The sequence below is a fragment of the Crocodylus porosus genome, unplaced genomic scaffold (genome assembly GCF_001723895.1).
Source record: "Crocodylus porosus isolate Cpor-Errol unplaced genomic scaffold, CroPor_comp1, whole genome shotgun sequence".
Taxonomy (NCBI): Eukaryota; Metazoa; Chordata; order Crocodylia; family Crocodylidae; genus Crocodylus; species Crocodylus porosus.
The window spans coordinates 106,960,808-106,975,778 of NW_017728943.1; the positions used below are offsets into that span (position 1 = coordinate 106,960,808).

General features: G+C 39.7%; 1 protein-coding gene across 1 annotated transcript in view; it reads left to right on the plus strand.

The window, feature by feature from the left end:
* LOC109320050 overlaps nucleotides 1-14,971 on the plus strand; it is a 93,498-nt gene that overhangs the window by 77,126 nt on the left and 1,401 nt on the right. Inside the window, exons 9-13 of the mRNA XM_019549979.1 lie at nucleotides 7,902-7,967; nucleotides 9,892-9,998; nucleotides 10,943-11,003; nucleotides 13,050-13,255; nucleotides 14,052-14,145. Coding sequence (XP_019405524.1) covers nucleotides 7,902-7,967; nucleotides 9,892-9,998; nucleotides 10,943-11,003; nucleotides 13,050-13,255; nucleotides 14,052-14,145 — 534 coding nt within the window. The remainder of the gene's footprint in view (nucleotides 1-7,901; nucleotides 7,968-9,891; nucleotides 9,999-10,942; nucleotides 11,004-13,049; nucleotides 13,256-14,051; nucleotides 14,146-14,971) is intronic.

The following is a 14,971-nucleotide window of genomic DNA, read 5'->3' on the forward strand; positions in this document are numbered from 1 at the left end:
TCTCCTCAGGTCCCTTCTGACCCTACAAACTATGAAACTATGAAACTTGGAAAGAGTTGCAGGGGAGGGGCAGGTCCCAGCCCCCTGTCTCAATCCACAGGTGGGGCAACTAACAGCTAGCTCACTACTAGCTGTGCCACTGGCACATTGGGGCAAGGGGCTAGGACCTACGCACCCCTGCAGCTCTTTCCAAGCCCCATACCTCAATCACCCAATAGAGGGATGGGCCTGGGACCTGCCCCTTACTGGAACAGTCCTGGCCATCCTTGGGCTGCATGGGGAAGTCTGTATGTGCAGCCACATACAGGACAGTGCCCAGCTACCTCCAGGCTGCACTGCTTTCCCATGCAGCCTGGGGCTGGCTGGGAACTGTCCTGGTAAGGGGCTGGAAGCTCCCTAGTGCTGGGACAGGGGGACATTGTCTCAACCCGGGCATGCTGGGCAGGGTCCGAGGAGTTTGTTCTCTGCCCAGCTCCATGGCGGAGTGAGGTCTGGGAGATAAGGATTGGAGCTCCCTGCTGCCAGGGCAGGCAGACAGTCTCTGCTCAGGCTCCTGTGGTGGAGCCTGCCTCAGCAGCAGGCAGCTCCCAGGGACAGGAAGCTATCTCCCACCCCCTGGTGGATGGCTGACCAGGAACAGATTTTGCTTCCAGTCAGGCATCTACACAAGCACTACGGTGCCATTACTAATGCCAAGTAAATTTGCTACTTGTATTTGTAGGTAGCACATTTACTCAGTGTTAGGGAAGTTTACTGTGAAGTAAGCATGTGCACATGTGGATGCACATGCTTACTTCGCAGTAAACTATGCTAATACAATGTTAAGCATCTTGTGTAGACATGCCCATGGTGTCTAGCGTTTTTTTTTTTAAACACTTTCAGTGCAGCATTTCTAATGTAAGTGAATTTAGGATTGCCAGCAGCATAGAGACAGCACTGGGGATTATCAGCCTATTAGGGTAAGAGTTATCTCATGTTATATATTTTTATGCAGTACAGTGAGGCCTCAGTTCCAATTCTACTCCCTATAATGTCTGTCATGCAACAGTGTTGAAACAGGTCATTGCCATTAGTTGGACAATATAGGCATGGTGCCTCCTGACACCCATCCAGGCAAAACAGAGCTCTACTGAACTTGCCAAGATGACGGTACATACTTAACTTTACTTGCTAGGAGTAATCCTGCTGGTCTCTGTAGCATCTAGACCCTAAAATTAGAGATAGGAGGCACAGAAGTGCTTGGCTGACTTAAAATCTTGAGTTTCTTGTTATATATGACTGATAAGCTAACAAAAGCATCTGGGTTGGAAGCACTAGTAGTCCTTTGATTCATGCAGCTGTCTTGGCCTGGCAGGAATTATACTTATTTGTAGCCTGTAAACTAAGTTTATATGTTTTAAAGTCTGTCTATAATATCCTGTGAAATAAAAAAAAGAAAAATGAGTTGTGTTGTAATCACAGACTAGAATGAAGCGAGACAGATAAAACTGCCACAGCACTGTTGAACCAAAGTGCTTTCTTCCCAGCTCTACCATGAGCATCTTTATTTATTTACTTTTATTTCTTTAACACCTTGGGTCGTATACTACTATTGTAAAAACTACAAACATCTGGTATTTGGGCAAAAAAACCCAAATTGTTTGTTCCCCTTAATCCTTTCCCTTTTTTCAACCTTTTCTGTTTTCCTCTGAAAAAGCCTGGGACTAAAAATAAGCCCTTTCACTAGGAGTGGGAAATTATTTGAGCCTGAGGGCCATGCAGGCTGTTTTGGTGAGTTGTCATAAGCCAGGTCAGCACCCCCACCCCCATGCAATAACTCACCCAAACTCCCTATGTTGGCTGCAATGTTCAGCAACAGGACAGGTGGGCAAGGCCAGAATCACAGGGTGGGGTTGTGGGGCTGTGACAGTGTGGGGCTATGGCTGGGTCAGAGCTACAATCAGCTGCCCAGGCACTGGTACTGTGGGCAGGGGTGAGCAAGAAGTGGATCACAAGTCTGCTCCATCCCAGCCCCATGTTGTCACCACCCTGCAATTCCCACCCCGGCCCCAGAAGCAGCTCCCTGCCTATCTGCACACCCTGCCTGTGCATCTCCCCAGAGCTCCGTCCAGGGCTGGGATCTTGGTACAGTGACAGCATGGGGCCATGGCAGAGCTGGAAGCCACTCCTAGGCCTCACTGGTGGGCTGCAGCAGCCATGATGGGGAGAAGAAAGCGGATGCTGGGGAGGCAGAGGAAGGGATGTCTGCGTCACTACTAAGCCCATCAAGTGGGGGGAACTTAGCCTCCTTCCACCCTCCCCTTGCCCATTCCCACCCCCAGCCCAATTTGTTGTTAGATCTTTAAGGCATATATATCCTGCGGCTCCAAGTGAGATCACAATGAAGTCTTGCAACTTTATTTGTGATTTGAACAGCATCAGCCATGCTGTTTTCACTTACTGCAATTTAAAATTTGGTATAGATAAAAAACTTACTTTAGAGACTATAAATAGATCCCTGCCCATATGCTTCCAGACTGAGACAACATAATAAGGAAAAAAAAAGAAAATATGAGATGTCCTGTTCATCTCAATAGCCCCTTTTAAACTTTCTCAAACTCAAAAAATCATTTTCTGTTGATTACAACTTCCTTTTCTGTCTACCCACATCCTGTCACGCCTTATGTTCAAGCTAATGTTGACCAGTAAATATCACCTATCTGTAAAGCACAGATGCTGAGTCAAAAATCTTATAAAAGGAATACCTAAATTTCAATCCTTTGGCACCAAATTCAGTGGACTTTGAGGTTCCCAAAGTGTATAGTGCACCTCAGTCCCCATTTCTTTAGTAACTTAGCACAGAGTTAGGGGAAGAATTCTCAAGGGCTGAGGAGCCTAAGTCACCTTGACCTACAAGGGCTTGTGGGATCCTAAATTAAGCACTTTTGAAAGTGTTAGCCTTAGAAGACTCTTTCTAGGCAGCCATTTCTGAAACTCCTTGCCTTCCAATTTGTTTGGAATTATTCCTAAATTAGTCTGCACGTACATGGGATCTGATTCAGGAAAGCATTATTATTTCTGAACACACTTAAGTACACCTACATAAGCTTAAGTAGACATTCAGATGATTTCATGAATCAGAGCAAATAGACTTTTTACGCCTGGGTTATTTTATCTTTCCCAAACAAATATAAATGTGTGTTAGGGGTCCAGGTTAAGGCTTGTGGTATTAACTAGCTCAAAAATATTTTTAATTTTGTCACCCTTCCTGTGTTAGTCTGCATAGTTGACACTGGCTGTTTTTCATCGGTGGAAAAGATCATTGAATCATCTAATGGGAGGTTAAATGGAAAGTAAAAGTCTTCGTAGTAGTGTGATGCAACTCCCATATCTAATTAAAGCCTCAAAGCATTTTTTAAAAGCTGTGTTAAAGGTGAATCATTTCTGTAAACAGCCCTTAAAGCGAAAAACCAACACCTTTGCTGTGGGAGAAGTAATATGGCCCAGCATACCTTTCCAAACAAAGAGTCACTTGCCTTTCTTCAGCAGCTCAGCATGGGGTGCCAGAAAAATCATTAACGGGCCCATCCTGCACTTTTCCCTTTTCCACACCTGCATATCACGATCCCTGCTGTAACTTTATGGACCGTGAGGAGGCAGGTTTGACGCCATGAAACACAGGCTTTGCTAACAGCTGCAGGATGGGTAGAAAGCCAGACAGTAAAATGTAAAGAGGAGGAAGGAGAGGGGATCACCTTTGAAGTTTACAAAAAAGCATGACTTTGACCACTTCCTTTTTTAATTAGCTGCCTCAGGTACATTGAGATATTGGTAAAGAAGTGGGGGTGGAAGTTCTTGGAACTGCTCAAGGTACTGTAGTTAAAATGTGTGGTTTGATGTGTGTGTATGCATATGGGCATATATTTTTTAAACAGTTTTTCTTTTAAAAAAATGAGAACACCACCCCATATATGTTAAAGGAAATAAGTTATTCCATCTTGGAATCTCTGAGCTGAAAATACAGTTTGTCAAGTGTGAAAAGCTACATTAAATGCAGAGTAAAAGTTGAGATTTTAATTTCTCACAAACCAGGAAATTTGTAGTTACAGTTCTCATGGCAACTATAACTTGTCCCCTTGTGCATATGTAAAATCTGAAATTGCTTTGTATGGTGGGAACTTCTGGTCAGATTCTAATCTCTGGTACCTCATTGCAGACCCAGAGTAATTGCTCTGGATCTAACAAAACCAAGATTGTGATTTGCTTGAAAGAGGGTTAAAACCAGGAACCAACACTTAGAGTACCTGGAGTTTCTTTAAATCTGAGCCTTAGTTTTGGAGTAGTATGTTTTTCCTTTTTCCTCCCATTCTTTTATTTTAATATTTAGATAGATAAAGAGAACATAAAAAATATTTTTTACTGGTTATGTAAGTGATTGATGCTAAACTGGTATAAATCAAGAGCAGTTAATGTTGCCTTTAAAATTAGATCCTTAATATATAGGAGTTTTCCCCCACTCTCCTCCCTAAATTTGTGCTCTCTCAATCTAACATACTGTGTTTAATTTACAGGCATAGAGTCCTATCAAATATTCATATGAAAATAATTATGCTTTTATATGAATGTACACTTGTTGAAATAAACATAGCCATTTATTTTCAAGATGGAGAGTACATGTTTACTTATCTTGTGAGTACAAATACATTGCCATGTCCTGACATCTGTTAAAAAACGTAAGGGGAAAACAAGGGAGCTTTTTGCTGATATATTTTATCAAATCAACTGCATAGCTGGGAGAGATGTTAGACAAGTTTTCAGACACACAATCTCATTTCTTAGCATCACTTCTAGCTATACAGATGATTCAATAAAAGGTATCACCAACAAAAAAAAGCCCCCTTTGCCTCTTGCATACTTCTTGGACCAAAATAACTACAACACTTCAACACTGAAAAATAAGGGATATTCATAAGATGTGTTAGTTCTTTCTTTCAAAATCAAGTTGTTTCAGAGCTGGTAAAGGCATTCATCTTCATGGTTTATACTATATTAAAAATTGGAGAAGTGAAATTCTAAATAGTTTTTTCCTCTTTAAGTTTTTAGTGTTTCCCCAAGAAAACATAAGGAGGGAAAAGTCCAAACTGGTGATATAAATGAGAAACAAATTGTTATATTTCAGTATTTCAGAAGTACTGTTTGGTTAAATACTCTGTCTACACATTGAAAAGCAGTATGAGATAACTCAACCAAAAAGGTTACAATAGAGTCCCTCTTGATTTCAATGGGAGCTGGATCAATCCGAGAATAATTTGAGACATTAGGCTAAAAAATTGGTCCATTAGATTAAAAAACAAGACAAAACCCTAGTGTCTGCCTGTGATCTATTGTTGTTATATAACCAAGTCATATCCTACTATAGAAAAATGAGGTTGCAGAGATTAAATTCTACTAAGACTAAATAGAGTATTGCCTAAATTATTAACTGCAGGAGAAAGTCCTTAATAATTTGTCAAAGTAGTTAAGATAACCGTATATGTGTGTTTATATAGACAGTATGTGTAAACAACTTCTCTTTAAAAGTTATGGTTAAGAATAAAACAATTCTACTTTTTCTTTAATTACACAATGTGTTTGTTTCTGCCCTTTATTTGGTTTTGTTGTTGTTGTTTGGGGGGTGGGCTTTTTACTTTACCAGACTTTGATTCAAGTTTACTGAAACCAGAGTAATTCTAACAATTTAATACCAGCATAGCTGGAAGCAGAAATTGGCCCAGAGGGTTGCCAGATCAAATAAGTGTTAGAGATGCTTTTAGAAAAGGCAGAAAGGTGGCAAAAGACGACGACAATATATGGCCTGACTAAATTGTCCTAATTAGTATGAGTAGCATAATTTTTATCTAAATGTTTTCCATTTTGTTGTGTTCTTTCACATATGATGTTCTAATATCCAAAAGTAAAAGAAACATGTTTAATTCATTTTTGCAATCTCCAGTTAAAACTTAATTTGCTTATTAGATTAAAGGACATTTCCCATATGATCAATGGCAGATAAAGGAAAAACATGTGCATATGGACTAGTTTAAGCCTTTATTTGTTTTGTTTTGTTTTTAACTGAGAATCCTTTGACAGTGTGTCAAAAAACAATTTAATGTTCCTTACCATTTAATTTTTTTCTCCCCTTCAGACTCCTTATTTAAATATATGTGTACCGAGACAGCTAGCTTCTACTGAGTTATATATGTAAAAGTTTTGATTTATTAAAATCAGCAAGTATAAGGAAAACGGCTCCTTATGACTATAGTGATAAAGTAATATGAACTGTGGAAAGAGTTTTTCTAAAGGATGACAAAATACTAGTGAATTAACAGCTTGGTGCACAGATTTTTTCTTTTAATGAAAAACTGGCAGTACCTGTAAATTTTGTGGGGAAGAGTCTACCTCTAAAAAAACTGCGTTAACATCAAAATTTCCAGGCTTCACTTGCAATTGGGGTGATTTGTTACACCTCCTCAGATCAAGTTATGAGGAATACAGGGTGCGTCTACACATTGCTGTACAGCGATGTTGCTATGGTGTCATGCTTTAGTACTTCCTTTTGGTATGGTGCAGTATGGGTGGTTACTGCACTGTATGCATGGCGCATGGTTAGTTTTTGCTGCTATGTCGCCATAGTGGTGCACTATACTGGGGGATTGTGCCACTATGGTGATGTAGCTGGCAATCACGTGCAGACCCGTGTGATCGCTGTACTGCACACCGTAGCATGCCATAGGGCAATGGGTAGACACACCCATAAAGTAATAAATTCTGCTGAAGCGGCCAAGAAACTACCTATAGTCACACATGCTGCAACCTTAGTTACTGAGGTCCTAAGCAACAATAATTTAACCTCATAATGCATCAAACCTGATTCTAATCTCACAACACTAAATCAGAATGAACTTTGTTGAAATGTATAGAACTACAGGGAAGAGAGTCAGGCCCTAGAAAAGATACAGTTTGAAGTGGGAAAGGCATTGGGCATAAGTTAAAAATAAAAGGCAACAAGATGTACTTTCTGTAGAATAACCATCTCACTCCCTAATATGTAGCAATATCCCACATAAATAAAGCAGATCTTTGAGAGAGTGATGCGAGGAAACGCTTCTGTTGAGGCTGGTTCCTGGTATATTTAGATACATTGGACAGAGATGATTTATGACATCACTAGAGCACAGGTTGTAAATATTTAGTATATTATTTTCCCTTTCAACATGGATTGGAGACTGGATGACTGCTATATTGCTCTGTCATTATTCTACCAGCTGTCTACCTTTCTTTGTACTGATGTAAATGAGTGTCTCTTTCAGTCATTGGAATAACAACTCTGAGAATTTTGACTAAGTTGTGATTCACTGTTTTGATGTCAGAGGATTATAGAATAACTTGGTGATGTCTGATTTGGGGATTTGCCTTTTTATTATATACTAGAATACTTTTATTATTCTCTGGGATATTTTATGACTACAGCCCTAGCAGCTCGTGGTCACTGGATCTCCTAATCCAAGAAGAGATTTATTTAGATAGGAGATTCCCAAAAAATAGCCAGGAATTCCAAGAAATGGCTTTGGTGACTTAGGTAGCATCCCCCACACTTGCATCATTATGCAATAGGAGCAGCAGGTTGGTAACAGCCACTGTGCTCCTGAAAGGTGTAGGCTTTTGAACAAGCCATAAAACAAATTTTGGCCTTAATTTTTCAAACTCTTGCCAGTCTTCTCAGGTTTTCAGGGAATGTGCTTGAGGTCACACTAGAGCCAAAGTGGAGCATCATATGTTGATACTTGTTAGGTGAGGAAACTGGGGCCCATATTTGCTGTGTGGGGTCCACTTCAGTTATTTTTGTCTTATGCTGTATCTGAGGGTTGAGTATTTTTCCACAGATGCTGCTTTCTTGGCTTTCTAAATTGCAAAAAAATCCTGAAGAGCAATCCAGAACTTGGGAGGTGGTGAGTCCCTTCAGCAGATCTTCACAACATCTCTATATCACTTACCCTTCTTCCCCCACCAGCTCTTCCCCCAACCCCAAAGGGTTTATTTGAGCTCCTGTAATGATTCTGTCTGGGAGAGGAACCAAGGTGTCAAAGTATCAAAGTGAAATTCAAAAAAGTCAAGAGCAAGTAGAGACTTGAAGAGGAAAAAAGGGAAGTAGAAAAAACACTTGTCTTTATCATGGTAATAGTAATGAAGCTGAGCTGAAAAAGCCCAGACAATGGGCTAAGTTACTGTACTATAAACTGCTTCCTGCCAAAGAGATTCACAAGTCACCTTTACTAAGCTGATTAGAGAACTACAAAGCCAAGCGAGCTGGTTTTGACTTTCTGGAAGAGGCTTACTGTTACTTAAGATTTCTGATATTCAGGGTGGCTCTGTATACATAGTTTTTGTTCCTGAAAAATGAAAATGAAAGTTGGGCTCAAAATAAATAACCAGTCCTCTGGGATTTGCTGATAGTAAACTGGGAATGGGTTGAGCACAGTGACTTTTCATCTTTCATAGGGTCAGATGCTGAAAAGTATTCCTTCAGCTTTCTGATTGACTGCTGTCAGTGTTGAGGTCACCCAGGGTAGATCATTCATTGTCAGATGTGGAGTATATTCCTTAGATTTACCTTGTTATCCCTTCCCAAACTTTGCAGCTTGGCCTGGTGTGCAGTGGTGGGCTAAAGATGAACAAAAATTGCATTTGAGAAATAGTGTGATGTTGTAGTTGTGATGGTCCAGGAATTATGTGAGAGGCAAGGACCAATTACATGACTGGGATAAAGTTAGATGAGTTTGAGAAGTAGACAGCAGAAAAGTTGTTTCACAGCCCACTACACCAAAAATGTAAAGTCTAGCCTTTTTGTGATCTCTCCTGTAAACTCAGTGCCTCTGTCCAGGCATTTTGCTTCAGGGCTTCAGCCCTTCAGAGACTGGATCAAGCTCTCTGATCAATCAGGCAAATTGATAGTACAGTTAAGGTATTTCTCAGTCATGCCAAAAGCCCATTAACCCCAGTCTCCCTATATATATATATATAATAAAAAATAGTAAAAGGGGAAAATTATAAACAAAGAAAAGGAAATTCTAGTACTAAAGCAGCACCTTTTTATGACCATGACAGTTGAAATAATTTAATCAACAAAATGTGGGAGGATTTTCATGTTTTTACTATGCTAAATTTCCTTTTTTGGGGTATGGGGGTGGATATTCCAATAAACAAATTTTAGAAGATTTGCTTTCTCAGATCTGTAGTCCTAATGGCTTAAAATTGTTCTTCAGACTTAATCATAGTGAAAGCCCTGTCCCATATATTTCAGAGTGTGAGAAGCATGCTGCATATGGGTAATACATCTAACCATAAAGCGATGAGAATGGATTTGGTCAAAATAAGGGGAAAACTTTAGAAATCAGCTGTAAAGTCATTTTCAGTGCATTTGGCCAGGTGGCGGTATAGGGGAAGCTAAATGCAACAGGAATTGCATTGCAGTTGAAAAGGTTACCAGTTTCAAGTGTATGCTGTGTACCAATTTATATTTTCACTAGTAGAAAAAAAGAATTAGATTTCATTGAGCTCATTCTGACCAGTGTACAATGGTGTAAAATGACTTTGGCACTATTACTTTGTGTCTTTATCATTGTAGTAGATAGGAGTTTATTTCACTATGGTTAATAGCATTTATTGAATGCAAAACTCCATTTTTATTCAAATGAAATCTATGCATAGGCATTCTAGGAGGTGGTCATTAAGTAGTAAGAGTTAGTACAGGAACCTAAATGGAATCCTTGTCTTTCTTATTACCTTCATGTAAAAATTCCTTTGAAATCTCACCTGAAGTTCAGTAACATTTTGTATAAGATGTCATACTAACACACTGTTTTTTGTTTACAGACCAAAACTTGGAAAAGGAATAGGAAGCATTATGAACATGAAAGGCGTCTCATTTATTTGCACCATATGTATTATCTCGCACTTATTAATATGAAATCGTCCAAAAGGTCAGTTAATGTCTTGAGCAAATTGTATGAAACTTTCTTTGAAAGTAACATAATGCATTTCTACTGTTTTTACACACAGCTATGTGTTCGGCTAGATAACCTAGTTGTGGTGATGACCATGGTTCCTAGGAGCCCTGGACATGAACAAGAATCCCATTGTGGTCAGCACTGTTGAAACCCAAAACAAAAAGGATGGTCCATGACCTGAAGATCTCACTATGTGTTCTCCATAAATAAACAGGGTTTTATCATAGACACTTGTCTTCTTTATCAGTATCTTTGGAACGAGCTGCAAGAGGCTTTGGTTTAGAGACCCATTCCATAAGAGCCCCACCAGAATCTGTGGGATTACTTAAGGTAGTTTCTATTGATGTAAATCTGCAACAGTAGTAGCTCAGAAGTCAGCATACACCTCTACCAGTTAGTGCTCCTTTACGTTTCACCTTGTGCTCTGATGCCAGTTTGGGAGAGCAGTGCTGTAGTCCATATTTAGCTAATGGGGCACTGTTTGCTATTTTCTCACAAGTGAGAGGACTTCAAAGAAGAAAGGGAGCTTATGTACCACTGACTATTCAGTAATCATCTGTGTGCATTCACGCCACCCTCCAGCCTTCCCCTCTGCCTCAAGCTCTGTATAATAAGGACTGTGTAGTTAGAAGGGAGTGACAGAAGAAATAGCTGTGGGTAGAGCTTTACATAAAGTATAACTTTAGTATTGCGGTGCCCTCACTATCTTGCACACTGCACAATAGACTCTGTTTATCAGGGCAGTTTGACAGCTCGACAGGAGGGGTGCTGTATTTTTAAGTGGAAATGGCCAGAGGACACTGTCAAAGAACACTATTTGGGCAATTAAGGTAACATCTGCTGTATATGCAAAGAATGACGATCTTTCCTCCTTTTTTCTAAATTTACTTTTCTCTGTTTGGTGCGACCTGGAACAGGCTGCTGGAGAAAAATGGCCAGTTTGCAATGACTGAACAACAGTATGATGTCTGTGATCTGGTTAGTGACTGAGCAATCACTGCTATCATCTCTGCCCTCTGCTTTTTAGTAACTACCTCCCCAAAGCAAAGTCATAGCTAAAGCTCTTTTGGGGGGTGCATAGTCCCTACAAGTGTTATAGGTCTAGGATGTTTTGTTTAAGAATTTTTTTAAAGGTGAGATCAGAGTTTTAGGCAGAGAAATAAATGGCCTGATTTTTAAGACAGCAGTGAGTACAGAGTACCTTTTGAAATGTAAGAAGTGCCTAAAAACAGGTTTTAGAGCAGTAACACGAAATGCCCCAGCCTTAAAATTTTGACTTGGGCTTATATCACGTGCACATGTGTATGTGTGTAAAATTGTTCTTGGAATCTTATTCTTAAAACTGCCAAATTTAGTAGTCAAGATCTTTGAAAAAATATACCAGGGGTGCTCAACCCCTGGCCCACAGGCCAGATCTGGCCCCCAGCCCCAGGCCATCCAGCCTGCAGGGCTGCCCACAGGTCTCAAAATTTGGCAGTGGGGGACTGGTGGCACTGCTTCCCTCCTGACAAATTTTCAAACCTGTGGGGATCCCCAAGGGATGGAGAGTGAGCTTCCATGTGGTGGATGCCCCAGGACCCATGCTTAGAGCCCCAGGACATAATCCTGGCACATGGGGGTGGCACGGAACCCCAGGGCCTGATCTTGTCATAAAGGGCCAGCTCAGGTTGTGCAGGGGCAGGCATGGGCACCACAGAGCCCAGTGTGGCCTGTGGACTAGCCCCACACCATTCATCTGGCCTGCGGGACCAGAAGATTAAACACCACTGAAGTATACAATAAAACCCTCTTATAGTAAAGCTGATTTTTTTGCCACTTAGCTAAAATTGTGTTTTGGATGCTGCATTGCAAACTAGTAGGGGCTTTCATTCAGTTTTACCATAAACTGAGTTTTGCTTTATCTTAGTTCAACATTCACAGAGTAACAGCTGTTTATGCCTCCATCTGAAATTAGAGCTAGTCAAATTTAAAAAAAAAACAACAAAAAACTTTCACCTGTAACTAACTTAACAATTGATGGGAAAATACGTAAAATAAATCATGTGTACAATATTAATCTATAGATCTTTTTTCAAATATTAAAATGTATTGGTGAATAATCTGTTTGAAGAAATGTCAGAATTCATTTGATGAAATATTTCCAGTGACAAATTTGAAAAGCCCTGTTTCCATGTTGTGGTCATGTTTCTGGGTAAAATAAAACAATAGCGTGAGTCTAGGCCTGGTTTTAGTGAACTCAAAAGTTAAATTTATCTTGACCTCAATGGAAGTAACAGTTGCCCAGTGTTTGTAAAATGCCAAATGGGTTAGGCTAGATTTTTAATAGTGGTAATAAAACCTATGGAAATATGTGTGAAGCCAAAAGGAAAATTTAAGGGGCTGTCCCCATCTAATTGTGTTTAAAATGATCCCTTGAATTCCATTTGATTTGTGAACAATAGATTTATTAGCAAATATAAGACAACATTCTTTCAAGGTAAAAGGAATAAGCAATAAATAACATTTCCCTCCTGCTGTATTTGATTGGAGGTGCCTATTTATTGAAAAATGCCAAAGAGCAACACAGTCTGTGAAGAGGTCTGTCTAATACTGAACATTGTTCTTTATTGGAGTCAGGTATTTATGGCTTTGGTTTGAAAAGGGAACGTAACTTTCAGAGGCTTCTGCTGTAAGACTCGCTTAGCTACCTCCTGTTCTAGATTTTATAGGCAGTTCAAATAGCGATCATCAGATCTGAGTATGATTCCCCAGCCTGAACCCAGACAAAGTAGAAGTCACAAAAGTGACCAACTAAAGTTGGCAGATTCAAGAATGGAAACCTGTGTAAAAGGGAACAGATAGTTCTAGTAACCAACATATATTAGTCAAAAGTTTGAGCTCTTGTACTGAATTGAACAAATCATATTGTTTGGGGCTTTGTTTGCAGTATTGTTTGGGGTTTTTTAGAGAACAGTTTGCAGTGCTCTGCTTTGGAAATGCAGTACTGTTTTTTATACCAGTAATTTGTACTTCTGTTACCCCAAGATGGATTATTTGTTTCCAAATCGTCATAAACAACCTGGAACCAGCCCCACTGAAAGACAGCGAAGAGAAAATGTACTTCCAGTTTTGATGAGAAAGAAGCAGCAGGAGCAACATCACAGGGGACCCTCCAAAATGAGCAGAGTTTTTAAAGGCTTGAGAAATGGGTCAGAGCGAAAACAAGATGAAGATAGAGGAGTCATTGAAGTGTGAGTAGGTTTTATCTAAATGTAATTGCCAGAACCACATCTCATCCGGCCACAGTTCTATGTCAGTGTCCTTGCAGAAGGAATCAGATGTGCTCATCTGAATAAAGTGCCTGTATCTGTTGCTTTGGACTGGAAATAGAAACTTGTTTTATTATAAATAATAAGGTTGCTGTTCCCTTTTCCTTTTGTAAATTTGACTCCAAACACTGCAGTTCTTTAGAGCAATCACATATTCAAATACATATAGGTGTGAGCTTTCAAATATCCTCACCAGTGAATATTCAGAGCATCACACCCTGGTGCTTTCTTCTGAAGTTGAGAAGAACTTGCTGCACAAGCTCAGAATGAATGTTGTTAAAATAGCCATAACTTTGTTATTTTGGAATCAGATTTTTTTCAAACAAGCATGTGTTTTCCCTGTAAGACTATGTGCAGTTTGTGCCAAATTTGAAATGTTTAAAGCAAAATGATTTTGGACTTACCTAAACAAAGGAATGCTTGTAAACAAATTTCTTACCAGTGGACTTTATTCTCATGAAAAAATAAAATCCATTTGACTCTTCTGGAGTTAGCAAAATTTACCAAGCAGTTTACTTCTAGTGTCAGAAAAAGAATGGAAATTCTCTACCCAAAAGGGGCTGTCTTAAGAAACTGAAAGTAAAAATTACAAGACACTATCTCAATAATAATTATGATGTTGCTACTATGGCACTATGATATTGACTTGTACACAGAGAATATCCAAATGAATTAGAGGAAGTTCTGTTTTCAGAGGTGTTTTGGCTGTATCTTACAGTTTGAAGGATCAGAAATCCATTGCCCATGTCCTGCCTGAAACGATCCCTGTGCCTCTAACCCTGGAAGATGTGGTTCTGAAGAATCGGGTTGTGGTATGTATATCTTCACTTTTCCTTTTTCATGAAATCAGTGCAGGACAACGTGAAGAAGTATCGCACATTGCTAAAGCATTGATTAAACGTTACTTGTCATACTAACTCATGAAACATCCAGTGCTATCTTCCAATGTACATAGAGGTCCCATGAAACAAACAGAATTTGGTTAAGTGACCACTTTTAATACATTTTGGGGAACTGTCTTTTCTTTCCGCTTAAACTATTTAAAGGAAGCCTCATCCACCGCTTTGTCATTTTGAAATGGGAAGAGTCTGGCAAAGTGGAGGTTGATTTTGCATGCAATAGTCAAGAAAAGGCCAAATTACCCTGCCACAACAAAGGCAGAATCTACGTTTGACCAAGTTCCTGGAGTTCACTTCATCATTAGAAAGCTCATCAAAACAATACCCTTTTTCCTGAACAGCTGCCTTTAGGATGAGGCTATGTTGAATAAAAGTAGAGTGGGATCCAATGTAGACTAGAAAGGTTGGGGAATGACATATGGAGCATGCAGCTGTTAGGAAGAGATAACATAATGCTGGAAAATAGAGAGAGGTTAACGGTAATGTCAGAGTAAGAAGGCAGAAAGGGGATAAGTAGCATTTCTTTATGTTCTCCACTGAATGAACCAGCTACAGATGATTGGTGATTTACTTTGCTCTTAGCCACCAAGGGCATGCTTCAGGTGCTCTTCTGGAAAACCTAAACAGGTTACAAGCTATGTGCTTAAAGTCAGTTCAGCATTTAATCAGATATGCCTAGTGTACCTCATAGATTTGGGAGAATTAGAGCTGAGGCATCCCACCCTGCCCACCCCCAATC